This window comes from Oncorhynchus tshawytscha, linkage group LG19 (genome assembly GCF_018296145.1).
Source record: "Oncorhynchus tshawytscha isolate Ot180627B linkage group LG19, Otsh_v2.0, whole genome shotgun sequence".
NCBI lineage: Eukaryota > Metazoa > Chordata > Actinopteri > Salmoniformes > Salmonidae > Oncorhynchus > Oncorhynchus tshawytscha.
Genome location: NC_056447.1, coordinates 48184364 through 48201445, shown reverse-complemented (window position 1 = coordinate 48201445; position 17082 = coordinate 48184364). Strand labels below are relative to the sequence as shown.

The following is a 17082-nucleotide window of genomic DNA, read 5'->3' as shown; positions in this document are numbered from 1 at the left end:
CACGTCCCCATTGTCATCGACAGGGCTGTAGTGGAGCAGGTTGAGAGCTTCAAATTCCTTGGTGTCCACATCAACAACAAACTAGAATGGTCCAAACACACCAAGACAGTCGTGAAGAAGGCACACTAATCAATTATAATATACAGTTGAAGTCGGAAGTTTACATACACTTAGGTCAGTCATTAAAACTTGTTTTTCAACCACTCCACAAATGTCTTGTTAACAAACTATAGTTTTGGCAAGTCGGTTAGGACATCTACTTTGTGCATGACACAAGTCATTTTTCCAACAATTGTTTAAAGACAGATTATTTCACTTATAATTCACTTCATCACAATTCCAGTGGGTCAGTAGTTTACATAAGTTGACTGTGCCTTTAAACAGCTTGGAGAATTACAGAAAATTATGTCATGGCTTTAGAAGGCTAATTAACATCATTTGAGTCAATTGGAGGTGTACCTGCGGATGTATTTCAAGGCCTACCTTCAAACTCAGTGCCTCTTTGCTTGACATCATGGGAAAATCAAACAAAATCAGCCAAGACCTCAGAAAAGAAATTGTAGACCTCAACAAGTCTTGTTCATCCTTGGGAGCAATTTCCCAAATGCCTGAAGGTACCACGTTCATCTATACAAGCAATAGTACGCATGTATATACACCATGGGACCACGCAGCCGTCATATCACTCAGGAAGGAGACGTGTTCTGTCTCCTAGAGATGAACGTACTTTGGTGCGATCCAAAACAATCCCAGAACAACAGCAAAGGACCTTGTGAAGATGCTGGAGGAAACAGGTACAAAAGTATCTATATCCACAGTAAAACAGGTCCTATATGGACATAACCTGAAAGGCCGCTCAGCAAGGAAGAAGCCACTGCTCCAAACCCGCCATAAAAAAGCCAGAATACGGTTTGCAACTGCACATGGGGACGAAGATCGTACTTTTTGGAGAAATGTTCTCTGGTCTGATGAAACAAAAATAAAACTGTTTGGCCATAATGACCATCATTATGTTTGGAGGAAAAAAGGGGAGGCTTGCAAGCCGAAGAACACCATCCCAATCGTGAAGCACGGGGGTGGCAGCATCATGTTGTGGGGGTGCTTTGCGCAGGATGGACTGGTGCACTACACAAAATAGATGGCATCATGAGGAAAGGAAAATTATGTAGATATATAAGCAACATCTCAAGACAAAATAAATAAAAAATCAGTCAGAAAGTTAAATATTGGATGGAAATGGGTCTTCCAAATGGACAATGACCCCAAGCATACTTCCAAAGTTGTGGTAAAATGGCTTACGGACAGCAAAGTCAAGGTATTGGAGTGGCCATCACAAAGCCCTGACCTCAATCCTATAGAAAATGTGTGGGTAGAACTGAAAAAGTGTGTGCAAGCAAGGAAGCCTTACAAACCTGACTCAGTTACACCAGCTCTGTCAGGAGGAATTGGCCAAGTGCAATTTTTACCCCCTTTTTCTCCCCCAACTTCATGATTACGATCTTGTCTCATCGCTGCAACTGCAAAGTTTGAGTCATTCATCCTCCGAAACATGACCCGCCAAATCGCTCATCTTAACACTCACTGGCTTAACCCGGAAGCCAGCTGCACCAATGTGTCGGAGGAAACACCGTTCAACTGACGACTCAAGTCAGCCTGCAGGCACCCAGGCCGCCACAAGGAGACGCTAGAGTACGATGAGCCAAGTACAACCCCACTGGCGAAACCCTTCCCTAACCCAGAAGATGCTGGGCCAATTGTGCGCCGCCCTATGGTACTCCCAGTCCCAGCAGGTAATGACACAGCCTGGAATCAAACCCCAGGCTATAGTGACACCGCAAGACTGCAATGCAGTGCGTTAGACCGCTGCGCCACTCAGAAGTCCAACCATGCATACATTTTTTACGTATGGTTGTCCTAGGAATCAACTATGCTGACGTTGCCACTGCCAGCACCATGCTCTACCAACTACAGAGGACCACCGAGGGTATTTACCACTGTCAACACTGGTTTAACTGTGCTGCTACGTTCACTCCAAAAATCACATGCTTTGCATGCTGCTACAGTTTGATATGTGCTATGGACTTTGAATTATCAGTTGCTGAAAACTAAGGGTGACCGACTTACTATGGAATCCGGCTGAACATAGCCTATATCCTCGATGCCCTTGATATTGATGATATCCACCTCTTTCTCTTTGCCAGGGACGGGGGTGGACCTCTCATTCCTCTCCATGGCTTCTCCAGACTGCTGACCAGGCTCTTTGAGAGGGTCTTCTGATGGATCTGGGTCGTGGGTCAGGTGGGCTCTACCTGGGGAGACAAACAGTAAGGTACACCTCTCAAGTCTCAACACATCCATTCTGGGTTGGTTGAAAAGTACCGTAGATGATGAAAAGGCTATTCCGTAGACTATGAAATAGGCCTATATGAGTTCAAATATATAGGCACATATAATATAGAGCATGTGTCCATTAAATGTTTCCGGTGGATATCTTTTATATATTGTATATCTTAAACTTGCCTTGACTGTGGTAAACCAATGGTATTCAAACTATTTCAGCGGGGACCCCGTTTATTTCACCAGAACGTCTGGGGACCTAATTGTATTCTCCAGAAATTTTGGCGACCCCTCCCACACACAACTTTAAAAATTGATACATTTTGATTTTCACATCAACCAATAACCTTCAATTTATTACATTTTCATCTCTCTTAACAAAAATAAGAGAACTAATAAATACATTTACTTAATGAAAGTGTCATTTTCTAAATATTTTTCTCAAAATGTTTATTTTTGTCCCATAAAATACAGGGCCTTGCAAAAGTATTCATCCCCCTTGATGTTTTTCCTATTTTGTTGAATTACAACCTGTCATTTAAATGGATATTTATTTGGATTTCATGTAACGGACATATACAAAATAGTCCAAATTGGTTAAGTGAAATGAAAAAATAACTTGTTTCAAAAAATAAAAAATAAAAAAATAAAAAACTGAAAAGTGGTGCATGCATATGTATTCACCCCTTTTGCTATGAAGCCCCTAAATAAGATCTGGTGCAACCAATTACCTTCAGAAGTCACATAATGAGTTAAATAAAGTCCACTTGTGTGCAATCTAAGTGTCACATGATCTGTCACATGGTCTCAGTATATATACACCTGTTCTGATAGGCCCCAGAGTCTGCAACAACAAAAAGCAACAGGCACCACCAAGCAAGGGACAACCATGAAGACCAAGGAGCTCTACAAACAGGTCAGGGAGAAAGTTGTGGAGAAGTATAGATCAGGTTTGGGTTATAAAAAAATATCAGAAACTTTGTACGTCCCACAGAGCATCATTAAATCCATTATTAAATAAATGGAAAGAATATGGTACGACAATAAACCTGCCAAGAGAGGGCCGCCCACCAAAACTCACAAACCAGGCAAGGAGGGCATTAATCAGAGATGCAACAAAGAGACCAAAGATAACCCTGAAGTAGATGCAAAGTTCCACAGCGGAGATTGGACTATCTGTCCATAGGACCACTTTTATCCGTACACTACACAGAGCTGGGCTTTACGGAAGAGTGGACAGAAAAAAGCCATTGCTTAAAGAAGCAAACACATTTTGTGTTCACCAAAAGGCATGTGGGGGACGCCCCAAATACATGGAAGGAGGTACTCTGGTCAGATGAGACTAAAATGTAGCTTTTTGGCCATCAAGGAAAATGCTTGAACCCAACACCTCTCATCACCCTGGGAACACAGTGAAGCATGGTGGTGGCAGAATCATGCTCTGGGGATGTTTTTCATCGGCAGGGACTTTGAAACTGTTCAGAATTGAAGGAATGATGGATGGTGCTAAATACAGGGAATTTCTTGAGGGAAACCTGTTTCAGTATTCCAGAGATTTGAGACTGGGGCGGAGGTTCACCTTCCAGCAGGACAATGACACTAAGCATACTGCTAAAGAAACACTCGAGTGGTTTAAGGGGAAACATTTAAATGTCTTGGAATGGCCTAGTCAAAGCCCAGACCACAATCCAATTGAGAATCTGTGGTATGACTTAAAGATTGCTGTACACCAGAAGAACCCATCCAACTTCAAGGAGTTGTTTCAGTTTTGCCTTGAAGAATGGGCAAAAATCCCAGTGCCTAGATGTGCCAAGCTTATAGAGACATACCCCAAGAGACTTGCAGCTGTAATTGCTGCAAAAGGTGGCTCTACAAAGTATCGACTTTGGTGGGGGTGAAAAGTTATGCACGCTCAAGTTCTGTTTTTTGTCTGATTTCTTGTTTGTTTCACAATAAAACATATTTAGCATCTTCAAAGTGGTAGACATGTTGTGTTAATCAACCTATACAAACCCTCTAAATTATCTATTTTAATTCCAGGTTGTAAGGCTACAAAATATGAAAAATGCCACGGGGGGTGAATACTTTCACAAGCCACTGTATATGAAAATATTAAATAATTAATATTTACAATTTACAATCACAGAAATGTACATCTTGATGATTTTATTAAGGGTCACCTAATTTATTACTGTGTGAGGGAGTCAGAGAATATCTTTATTCAACATATCACATAAATAATTTAGTACATTAATGTGCATGAATATCAAATAATGATATACTGGCAAAGTAATATAAATTAACAAATTTTGGAAAACCATCTTCATCTTCAAGAAAGGTCTTTGATCCCCTTTTACACTTGTGTAATCCACATCTAATAACATAATGTTTAAAAGTGTTGCGTTTGTTTTCCATGGTCATCCAACTAAAGCTTCTAAAAGCAATATTTATATCTGTGAAATCATCACTCTTGATCTTCCTGTTAGCTGCCCAGGCATGCCTGGGTCTGAGGGAGATGACATCTGAGAGTTTGCAACTGAGCGTTGTTTATTTTTTAGACATACTGCATGTGAATTGCTCCTTGGACTCTGTTGAACCTAACCCGGATGGTGCTTGTCCTCCACTCAAAGGAAAAATGTGCGTGCATCTTCACTAACATAAGCTACTGTCCAGCTGGTCTCCATCTAGTCCCTGACTATCTCTGACTCTGGGCTCACTTCTGTGCAACTTGAATTCCCTGTTAGCTTTAAAACATCGGGCTTCCATCCAGTTATGTGTTTGGCAGTTTAAATAAGCAGACCCAAGTATTAGGAGTCTCCGTGGGAATCATTGGTAAAAAAAAGAAAGAAGATAAGTGAAGTGGAGAAGAAAAATAAATCAAATGGACTTCCTCTTGTTCTAATATTAGAATGGTGTCTGTGGAATTTGGACACAATTTGGACACACTACACTTCAATTAATATCAAGTTGCCCGTCAATATATCTACACAGGATACTACAAAACTGTCTATAGGTCAATATATCTACACAGGATACTACAAAACTGTCTATAGGTCAATATATCAATATAAACTAAAATGGCGCTGGAGAAGAAGGCAGACATTTTACCTGACCCCAACCGATTGTGCTTTTTTGCTAATTTATTTTCATTGTTTGTAACTTATTTTTTACTTATTTTGTACATAATGTTGCAGCTACCGTTTCTTATGACTGAAAATAACTTCTGGACTTCAGGACTGAGATTACTCACCACAGACTGGCAGAATCCTTTTTTTCATCTAACGAGTCTGACGAGCCCGATGCTTTCTCGGGAGCAGGCCCAGATCTACATGATTTGCGTGAAGATGAGGCGGAGAAAAAGGGGGCCTCCTTCTGAGAATTTGTAGGCAATCGAATAAACCCCCACTTCCTTCCATTCTGCAAGAAAATGTGCAATCTTTGGACAATAAAATGGATGACCTACGCGGAAGATTAAACTACCAACGGGATATTCAAAACTGTAATATCTTATGCTTCATGGAGTCGTGGCTGAACTACGACACTATCAACAGACAGCTGGCTGGTTATACGCTGCATCGGCAGGATAGAACAGTGGCGTCTGGTAAGACAAGGGGCGGCAGACTATGTATTTTTGTAAATAACAGCTGGTGCACTATATCTACGGAAGTCTTGAGCTATTGCTCGCCTGAGGTAGAGTATCTCATGATAAGCTGTAGACCACACTATCTCCCTAGAGAGTTTTCATCTGTATTTTTCGTAGCTGTTTACGTACCACCACAGTCAAAGGCTGGCACTAAGACAGCATTGAATGAGCTGTATTTCACCATAAGCAAACAAGAAAACACTCAACCAGAGGCGGCGCTCCTAGTAGCCGGAGACTTTAATGCAGGGAAACTATAAATCCGCTTAACCAAATTTCTATAAGCATGTTAAATGTGCAACCAGAGGAATAAAACTCTGGACCACCTTTACTCCACACACAGAGAAGTATACAAAGCTCTCCCTCATCCTCCATTTGGCAAGTCTGACCATAATTCTATCCTCCTGATTCCTGCTTACAAGCAAAAATTAAAGCAGGAAGCACCAGTGACGAGATCAATAAAAAGCGGTCAGATGAAGCAGATGCTAAGCTACAGGACTGTTTTGCTTGCACAGACTGAATATGTTCCGGGATTCCTCCGATGGCATTGGAGTACACCACATCGGTCATTGGCTTCATCAATAAGTGCATCGATGACGTCGTCTCCACAGTGACCGTACATACATACCCCAACCAGAAGCCATGGATTACAGGCAACGTCCGCACTGAGCTAAAGGCTAGAGCTGCCGCTTTCAAGGAGCGGAACTCTAACCCAGAAGCTTGTAAAAAAATCCTGCTATGCCCTCCGATGAACCATCAAACAGGCAAAGCTTACAGGACTAAGATCTAATATCGACTAAGTTTGAATCGACTAAGATTGAATCGTACTACACCATCTCTGATGTTCGTCGGATGTGGCAGGGTTTCTAAACCATTACAGACTACAAAGGGAAGCAAAGCCGAGAGCTGCCCTGTGACACGAGCCTACCAGACGAGATAAACTACTTCCATGCTCGCTTCGAGGCAAATAACACTGAAACATGCATGAGAGCACCAGCTGTTCCGGAAGACTGTGTGAACACGCTCTCCACAGCCGATGTGAGTAAGACCTTTAAACAGGTCAACATTCACAAAGCCACAGGGTCAGACGGATTACCAGGACGTGTACTGCGAGCTTGCGCTGACCAACTGGCAAGTGTCTGTAATACTAACATGGTTCAAGCAGACCACAATAGTGTCTGTGCCCAAGAACACTAAGGTAACCTGCCTAAATTACTACCGACCCGTAAGCACTCACGTCCGTAGCCATGAAGTGCTTTGAAAGGCTGGTCATGGCTCACATCAACACCATTATCCCAGAAACCCTGGACCCACTCCAATTTGCATACTGCCCCAACAGATCCACAGATGATGCAATCTCTATTGCACTCCACACTGCCCTTTCCCACCTGGTAAAAAGGAACACCTATGTGAGAATGCAATTAATTGACTACAGCACAGCGTTCAACACCATAGTGCCCTCAAAGCTCATCAATATGATAAGGACCCTGGGACTAAACACCTCCCTCTGCAACTGGATCCCAGACTTCCTGACGGGCCACCCCCAAGTGGTAAGGGTAGGTAACAGCACATCTGCCAAGCTGATCCTTAACACAGGGGCCCCTCGGGGTGAGTGCTCAGTCAGCTCCTGTACTCCCTGTTCACTCAGGACTGCACGGCCAGGCACAACTCCAACACCATCATTAAGTTTGCAGATGACACAACAATGGTAGGCCTGATCACCGACAACGATGAGACAGCCTATATGGAGGAGGTCAGAGACCTGGCTGTGTGGTGCCAGGACAACAAGCTCTCCCTCAATGGGATCAAGACAAAGGAGATGACTACAGGAAAAGGAGGACCGAGCACGCACGAAAAAAAGGTGTCACCCATCTTCCCTATCATGTACCTTTGCCTTTCACCCTGGCCATTTTCCTGACCCCTGCCTTGACCTGTCTTTGCCTGCCCCTGTGCTACAATAAACAATGTTACTTCGACAGTCTGCATTTGGGTCTTACCTTGATTCCTGATATCGAGATAATCCTGACTGGTTGCATCACTGCCTGGTATGGCAACTGCTTGGCCTCCGACTACAAGGCACAGAGGATAGTGCGAACGGCCCAGTACATCACAGGGGCCAAGCTTCTTGCCATCCAGGACCTCTATACCAGGCGGTGTCAGAGGAAGGCCCTAAATATTGTCAAAGACTCCAGCCACCCTAGTCATAGACTGTTCTCTCTGCTCTCGCATGGCAAGCGGTGCCAGAGCGCCAAGTCTAGGTCCAAGAGACAGCTTCTACCCCCAAGCCTTAAGACTCCTGAACACCTAATCAAATGGCTACCCAGACTATTTGTATTGCCCCCCACCACCTTCATGTACATTTTACCTCATCTAACTGGTGCTCCTGCCATTGACTCTGTACCGGTACCCCCATGTATATAGTCTCTTTATTGTTATTTTAATAACTTGTATTTTTTTAAACTGCATTGTTGGTTAGGGGCTCGTAAGTAAACATTTCACTGTAAGGTCTACACCTGTTGTATTTGGCGCATGTGACTAATACAATTAGATTTGATATATCTACAGAGGATACTACAAAACTGTCTATAGGTCAACATATACACAGGTACCACTAAACTGTCTATAGGTCAGTATATCAACACAGGATACTACAAAACGGTCTATGGGTCAATATATATAGATACAGGACACCACTAAACTGTTGCATATAAGAGAAACCAAAGTAGCGTAAATTCACGATAAATGTTCAATCACCTAATGAAAATAAAATAAAATGTAATATTGAATTTATAAATCAGTATAAAGGAGAAAAAAACGATAAATATAATGGGTCCACAAAAATACACAAACACACTTGCCTAAATATAGTCCATTTTGGTGTTGTTTTGACAATGTAATTATGTTATAGGTTATCTATAAAATATTCAATATGATTTTACATAGACAATAGACTACATTGACAAATATTTTTTGTATTAAAATTAGTAAATTCATTGTCATCATTAATTCTTACTATTTATTTTGTTGTTGTGCCTGGTCTCATTCTCATCCATTCGGTGCTTCCTCAACTCTGAATCTACTCTAAAGTAAAGTTCTAAAACTCACACAGTTCTAAAACCACACCAGTTTTCTTGTTTTACCTGTTTTGAAAAAGTTGGACACTAACTTACTCAGAGGGAGAGAAAAAAGGATGGAAATAAATAAAACAAGCTTAAAAAATGATTTAAACCCAAAACATGCTTATTCAGCAGAAATCAGTATTACACTCAAAAGAGGTGCACTGTTAGATCTTCCAGACCAGACCCGATGGGACTCCAATTAGAACTACCTTGCAAAGTCAACAGACCACAACACTCTTTGTGGACGGAGTCAGGTCTTTCCTCCCACAACCCAAATTGTAATCCCACAACAAACTCAGTCCTACTCATAGTGATTGACTAGCTACTGGATACATAAGTCTCTATAAGACAAGGGGAGGCGATATAGGAACAGTTACATCGGACTAGAGATGATGTTTCATTGGCCCTCAGGGTCATCAAATATGTGTGATGGTCAGATATAGTGTACTGTTAACCTCTATCCAGTACAGTTAGAATCTGATAGACCACCACACAACACCTTGTCATATCACTGCTCCTTGTCCTATCACTGCACCTTGTCATATCACTGCACCTTGTACTATCACTGCACCTTGTCCTATCACTACACCTGTGCCTTTATTCTGTCTGTACCTTGTCCTATCTCCACACCTTGTCCTATCACTGCGCCTTGCCCTATCTCTGCACCTTGTCCTATCACTGAACCTTGTCCTATCACTGCACCTTGTCCTATCACTGAATCTTGTCCTATCACTGCACCTTGTCCTATCTCTGCACCTTGTCCTATCACTGCACATTGTCCTATCACTGAACCTTGTCCTATCTTTGCAACTTGTCCTGTCACTGAACCTTGCCCTATCTTTGCAACTTGTCCTGTCACTGAACCTTGTCCTATCACTGAACCTTGTCCTATCTCTGCAACTTGTCCTGACACTGAACCTTGTCCTATCACTGAACCCTGTCCTATCTCTGCACCTTGTCCTATCACTGAACCTTGTCCTATCTCTGCAACTTGTCCTATCTCTGCAACTTGTCCTATCACTGCACATTGTCCTATCACTGAACCTTGCCCTATCACTGCACCTTGTCCTATCACTGCATCTTGTCCTGTCACTGAACCTTGTCCTATTGCTGAACCTTGTCCTATCACTGAACCTTGTCCTATCTCTGCAACTTGTCCTGACACTGAACCTTGTCCTATCACTGAACCTTGTCCTATCACTGCACCTTGTCCTATCACTGAACCTTGTCCTATCACTGTACCTTGTCCTATCACTGCACCTTGTCCTATCACTGAACCTTGTCCTATCACTGCACCTTGTCCTATCACTGCACCTTGCCATCAACTCCCTTTTATTCTAATAACGGCACTATACTGCATTTACACTACGGACATCACTGTACCTGTATATGCTGTATTTGTCATGGCAGCATCCCTTCCTCTTCATGTATCAATAATTCCCCTCTGTAAATTGGACATCATCACTGTAAATCAGCTTTACTTCAGAGTTTTACGTTTTCTGTATTTATATAGTATATGCTGTATGTTGACCTTGTGTCTTTATTCTGTCTGTACATTGACTATTGCTGGCAGCACTTATTCACCAAGTATAATTCCAGGTATGTGAAAATGTACTTGGTGAATAAAGTGATTCTGAGCCTGGTTCCTCTCTAGGTTTCTTCCTTCTAGGAAGCACAATATTTGGGGTCTAGGTTACTTGTAAAAGCACTTTGTGACAACTGCTGATGGAAAAAGGGTATTATAAATTTGATTCATTGACTCGATGGGACTGCATATAGGTCATAGGGCAACCTTGCAAGTGAATGTGACCCCAATGTGTTGACACTGTGTTGACTTTATACACCCCAAAAATAATCTACCACATGATGGCCCCCAGGGCAGAGATGGGAAGAGTGGTGTAGCAGTGAGTCCTTCTAGGAACCCAGATCAAATGACATTGCAGATTTCAGGGGCCCTACAGGTAAAGTAGTATGTGATGTGCGTAAACACCTAGTAATTCCATAGCAGATATTGACTTAAGGAATCTGACTGAATTTACACAGTGTAACCATATCAAATGGTTTCAAATGCACATTGACAGCACATGCATGTAGGACCCAGACCTAATGACACTTCATATTTCAGGGGTCCTTGAGCTTTACAACATGTCTAATGTGTGAGCAAATACATTATTAGCTGAACTGCACAGTGATTATTAAAGTAACTGTCCAGTGTTTCAATATTTCTATGAAATATGACCTATAATTACTTACAATATGGGTGAAATAGTTTTCCTTTACACATTTTTTAATTAAGTTTTAAAAAGCAGTTTTTTTCTGTGTTGGAATGGTGTGGGCGTGCCCCAACAACATATTAATGTGAGTAAATTGATGATTTGCCAGCTCATCCTCTGCAGGAGTATGACATCATCGCCTATGAGGAAATAGCAAGAATTGTGGAAACTGTATGTTTAAGGTACAACTTTTTGGTGTTTAAAAAAAATATATGTTTTTTGCCAATTTATGCTTTATCCACAAATACGGGTATACAGTAGGATGAGTCAGCAACATTATTTAGGTATGAGTTAACAGAATATTAACTTTTAAAATTGAGCTTTTCTATGGACAGTTACATTAAGACAGCGTTGCCAAACCAAGGGTCACAACCCCATGTGGGGTCGTCTTATATGAAAATGGGGTTGTCGGATAATTACCAAAATCTGGAAGAAATATAAATATACATACAATATATATATATATATATTATAATAAAGTCGTTGTATCAAAATCATTGTAATGTGGTTAACCTTAAAATTCTAAATTCAAATGATAGCAATCTAAAATATACAATTCAACCAGAGCCCCTTAGATCATGGAAAAAGTCGGCACTTGACCATTACACTTGAATCATCCCCACCGTGAAAGGTTCGGTCCGCTACGCCTTGAAACCACACAGACTATTGCAGAGACTTTGATATTACCGGACGTAATTGATATGGTGAAACTAATGTGTGGGGAGGCAGAGGCACAGAAACACAGATCAATACCTTTGTCAGATAACACTGTTAAACGAATCATTTATGCTATTGCTAGCAATCAAAACGAAACTCTTAACTGCTGAACGATTCATAAACTCCCCAGTTTATGCTCTCCAAATTGACATTAATGTGAGGACAGAGATGCCCATGCATTGAATTTTGTTCTCTATACATGTCGGGGGATGCTATTCACGAGGACATATTTTTCTGTCTCACGATTCCCGAGCAGGCAACTGCACATGGGCTGTTCAGTGTCCTGCGTGGCCATATTGACCAAAAACAGTTTCCATGGGATTGAATGGTGGGTTTTTGCACAGATGGGGCTCCATCTATGGCGGAACGGAGCGCAGGCATATGCGCTCTAGTTATGAATGTCTCCCTCTCTCATATAGACGCATTGTATGTTACACCGAGAGCAAATGTCCTCAAAAGAGCTGAACACAGAAGTCAGAGATATGCTGCAGCAGGTAACTTTGATTGTAAACTACATAAAACCACATCCACTGCGCGCCCGCCTGTTCGGAAAACTATGTGAAGACACGGGATTAGAGCATGACAGTGTTCTATTTCACACGGAGGATTGGTGATTATCGAGGAGTGTTGGAAAGATTTTACACATTGAGAGAGGAACTGCTGTCATTCACAATGGATGTAAAAATTAGACTTGGTTGACTTTCTGTGTGATGAAAAAATATATGTTTCTAACAGAAAACAGCATCTGTAAGTGTCCCATACGAGTGATGACTGATAACCTTCAAGACTTGGAAGAGCACGTTGGGAACGACTTCCCAATCCGTTTGACTGTGCCCCTGGTTCAATCGACATGCCTGTAAGTGAAATCGAACAGCTGAGCGAGCCGTCATGTGACAGAATGCATTCACTGGTCACTACCGAGGGGCTTTGGTTCCTGACTCAACTGGAATAATAATACGTCACCCTCTGAGCATTAATGCCGCGTTCAAAACAACTGGGAAATCGGAAATATCCGACTTCAGAGCTTTCAAGACAACTGGGAACTCTTTTTTAAAATATTTTCTTTTACGGTCAACCAACTCGGAATTCCAAACTCAGGAAATTGGGCCTCTTTCTAGAGCTTCCGAATTTCCGAACTGAATGAACATCACGGACGTCATGATTTGACCTCGTATTTTTCCGAGTTCCCAGTTGTCTTTAAAGAATCACCAGTGCTCTCTTCTGTATTAAAACCAAATATCGATACAGGTTGGATGTGACAGCAGAGATAACGTGCGCACCGTCGACCACGTTAGAGAACCTCAGACTCTCGACATGCATCAAGCACACCCATCTCATTAGTGGTGGTGAGATAAGACACATTATGTCAAACTAATTTGCAATTGACGTTCATAACCCCACATTAAAAGTATGTGATGGGGAGTTGAGAAGACAATCATAAATACTGTTAGAATGTTTTTCAATTGACTGCCATAGCCCCAAATAAAAAAGTAAATTACATCATTATTTTCACATGGTGGGCATCGCAAGAATTTTCAGATATCAAAATGGGGTCGTGGGCCAAACATGTTTGGAAACGCATGCATTAACAATAATAATTAGTGCAAACCAAACCAAATTGCAAACCAAAATGCTATCAAACAACAGTTCACATGTCATGAGATAAACCCAATACATTTATCAGTTACAAGTTACACAAGTCTCACACTTACATGGTGGATAGCCTCGGCCTACAATAACAACTCGATAGACCGAACACACAACGCATGCAGCATTGACAAAATTACCTTCTGACAGCCTTGCAAAGTGCACACAGACCTGACTGACAAAGACAGGCGAGGGTTCCACCACAGGGAAAACTCTTCACTCGGTCCTAAATTAGTATACATGACACCCTAGAATCAGAATGGGTTCCCCTCCTCAAGCTCGGCTATCATCACTAAATCATATCCGACAACAGGAAAGGTAAACTGGACGTTGTGGTCACTCTGCTATCAGGCATAGCTTCGGACAGAAACAATGCGCTCGGAGTCAGTCTGTATAATTTAGGACTGACCTTTGTAGCTCCCTATTTTAAACTGTCAACGGATAGCTTAATGTTTGTCTATCAAATAATATACTCACATTTTGTACAGTTGTGCAACTGTAACGGAAAACTGTATATTATACGGTAATTTGGGAGTATTAATAACAGTAAAATACTCTGAAACGTTTTACTGCAGAATACTGTCATTTATGGTGCATTGTGGGGAAATGGTGAGGCCAGGGAAAGAATCCTGTCTCTCAAATGGGACTGTATTTCCATCCCATAGAATACAGTACCTATCTTTGGAACACCAAAAACCTTTTGACCCCTGATGTGTGCATGTTATTGTTGTTTCTGGCTTATTACCATTTTTTTTAGGTGTGCCTCGTAAGATGCTTTATTTGTTACACCTGTGAGTGAGAAGGCTGTACCAATTATTTTCCTATGTCCCCGTCAATGTAAAGTGTATAGGGACAAGGCTACAAGTTTTAAACCTTAATTGGTTGAGCATCTTGCCATGTCCTTTTTGTCTGCATTTCCCTGTAATCGCTGCCAGTTTGGAAGCCTTTCTTATGGCCTTTAGACGTGCAAGTGATATAAAACACCAACTATTCATTAATATACTGTAATGAGTAAACACTTTACCTAGCAGCCAACCTGCTTGCACCAATACCTTGTAATTACAGTATAATAGTCAATTTAACGGTATTGTACTGTGTGTCATTACATAAGTACTTGCTTCGATATCGTATTTATATTACAGTAGTTGTACTGTAATATGAAATACAGAATTATAATTGCCACCGAGCTGCCTGCAAACTTAAACTACCGTCTAATTCACTTTAACAATTTGTCTAGCCTAGTTTCATGTCTGTACAGTACAACAAAACTTGCTCGCTCAGACTCAAAACTATAACCTTATCAGCAGCTCTCTCTGTTTGAATTGCCTCTCACCTTGCCGAGTCCAACCAGTCTACATCACTGCAGCATGTAAACATGCTCTCTTTACAGTTTAAGTTAAAGAAGCAAGAAACAAAGTGAATAACTAGTTCACAGCATTTTATATCAGAATCCTAATTTAAAACGTATATTTATTCACAAAACCTTCGAGAAAGAGATACACATCTCGTGTAATGTTTTACATCGTTATTAAGCATGCATATTAAAGGGTGTTATTGCCCTGCGAGAGGAATTGAGATGGCATGTATCATTTTGAAATATTCATTTAAACATACAAAATAATAGTTTACTGTGAAAAGGCTAGTCATTGTTTCAACATCCCCACCGAACCACAGACACGTCCACTGAACAACATAATATAGATATGTATCAGCCACTTTTTTTACCTGCAATTGATGAAATAGTGTAAGGATGTCCTGTCAAACCTGCTGATACTGTTTACAGGTAATTTAATTCCATAACGACTAAGCAGTCAGCCTCTCGTTGTTCGGAGGACAGTCAGCGCACTGCGCTCTTGTCAACCAATTGCACAAGCGCATGAGCCCTCCTTCCTCGAGTCGCGCAGAAAGTTTTCAGGCAGAGGTATGCATGAACATCTATGTCTGAGGCAGTCCCTGCGCGGTTGACGTCTCAGTCCTATTTCTAATGGCGTAGAACCAATTTAATTAAGGTACCAAACAAGCCCAACTCAATAATTACATTTTGCCAATATATTTACGCAGGCCACCTGGGTTTTGATCCATATGCAAGAGACATCCTACTTCACTTTGATTGTGTAGGCGGGAATTATTCTCTGTTCTACAAATAACGCAACTAACAATGATAGCCTAACCAATCCACTTAATAGCTAGGTACTCCACCATGTAAAATGTAAAAAGGTGCACTGCAAGCAAATATGAGCAGTGCCTGTGGTTTTTTGATGTAAACATATATCTTAATCTGTAGTAGACATTGTGCAACCTACAAGACATACTACAACCCTCACATTTGGCTTTGATACCTCAACTATTGTTGTGATAGGATCAACTACTTGCAATAACACTTTTAGTTATGCATAATGATAACAATCAGATGGTAGCCTAATCATCATATGCTATGGCTTTAAGCTTGTCCTGTTTGGAGAGAATCTCGCTTGTTTACTGCTTGACACTAGTTACTATGTGAGATCCCATCCAATGCTAAGCCAGAGCTTTTCTTTACCTGACCAGGTAAAACTCTACCTGAGTATTTGAGTTGTTGTTGAACTCGCATGACTTCAAGCTGAAAAATAAGGGAGATTTCCTCCCAAAAATGTAATCCAAATGTGAATGAAGCACAAGACATTATAGGCTTAAGATTTGGCCAACAGTCTTACAATTAAATGCCAATTGAATAATCAGATTTGCCATCACATACGCAGTTCAAGGAGACAAACAAACTCAAGTCACAAGTAAAATCAAATCAAATCACATTTTATTTGTCACATGCTTAGTAAACAACAGGTGTAGACTAACAGTGAAATGCTTCCTTACAGGTCCTTTTCAAACAATGCAGAATTGAAGATAAATATAAAACAAATTATAATTAAAATAGAAATAGTGACAAGAAATAAATACACATTAAATAATGAATAACAAAATCAAGTAAAAAATAACATGGCTATATACAGGGACTACCAGTATCGAGTCAATGTGCAAGGTTACGAGGTAATTGAGGTAGCTATGTACTGTAGCTATTCCTTTTATCCAGGTGGGTGAGGGCAGTGTGGAGTGCAATAGAGATTGTGTCATCTGTGTATCTGTTGGGGCGGTAGGCAAATTGGAGTAGGTCCAGGGTGTCTGGGATGATGGTGTTGATGTGAGCCATGACCAGCCTTTCAAAGTCCTTCATGGCTACCGATGTAAGTGCTACGGGGTAATAGTCATTTAGGCAGGCAGGCTACCTTGGCATTCTTGGGCACAGGGACTATGGTGGTCTGCTTGAAACAAGTTGGTATTAAAGATAGGTTCAGGGATAGCTTGAAAATGTTAG

At 41.2% G+C, this 17082-nt stretch overlaps 1 protein-coding gene across 1 annotated transcript in view; it reads right to left on the bottom strand.

Moving 5' to 3' along the window:
* LOC112218886 (anoctamin-1) overlaps positions 1-15641 on the bottom strand; it is a 101451-nt gene extending 85810 nt beyond the window's left edge. Inside the window, exons 1-2 of the mRNA XM_042301778.1 lie at positions 15459-15641; positions 2125-2309 (exon numbers count right to left, since the gene is read on the bottom strand). Of these exons, the coding sequence (XP_042157712.1) occupies positions 2125-2232 (108 nt within the window). The 5' untranslated portion in view covers positions 2233-2309; positions 15459-15641. The remainder of the gene's footprint in view (positions 1-2124; positions 2310-15458) is intronic.
* Positions 15642-17082: the final 1441 nt, after the last annotated feature.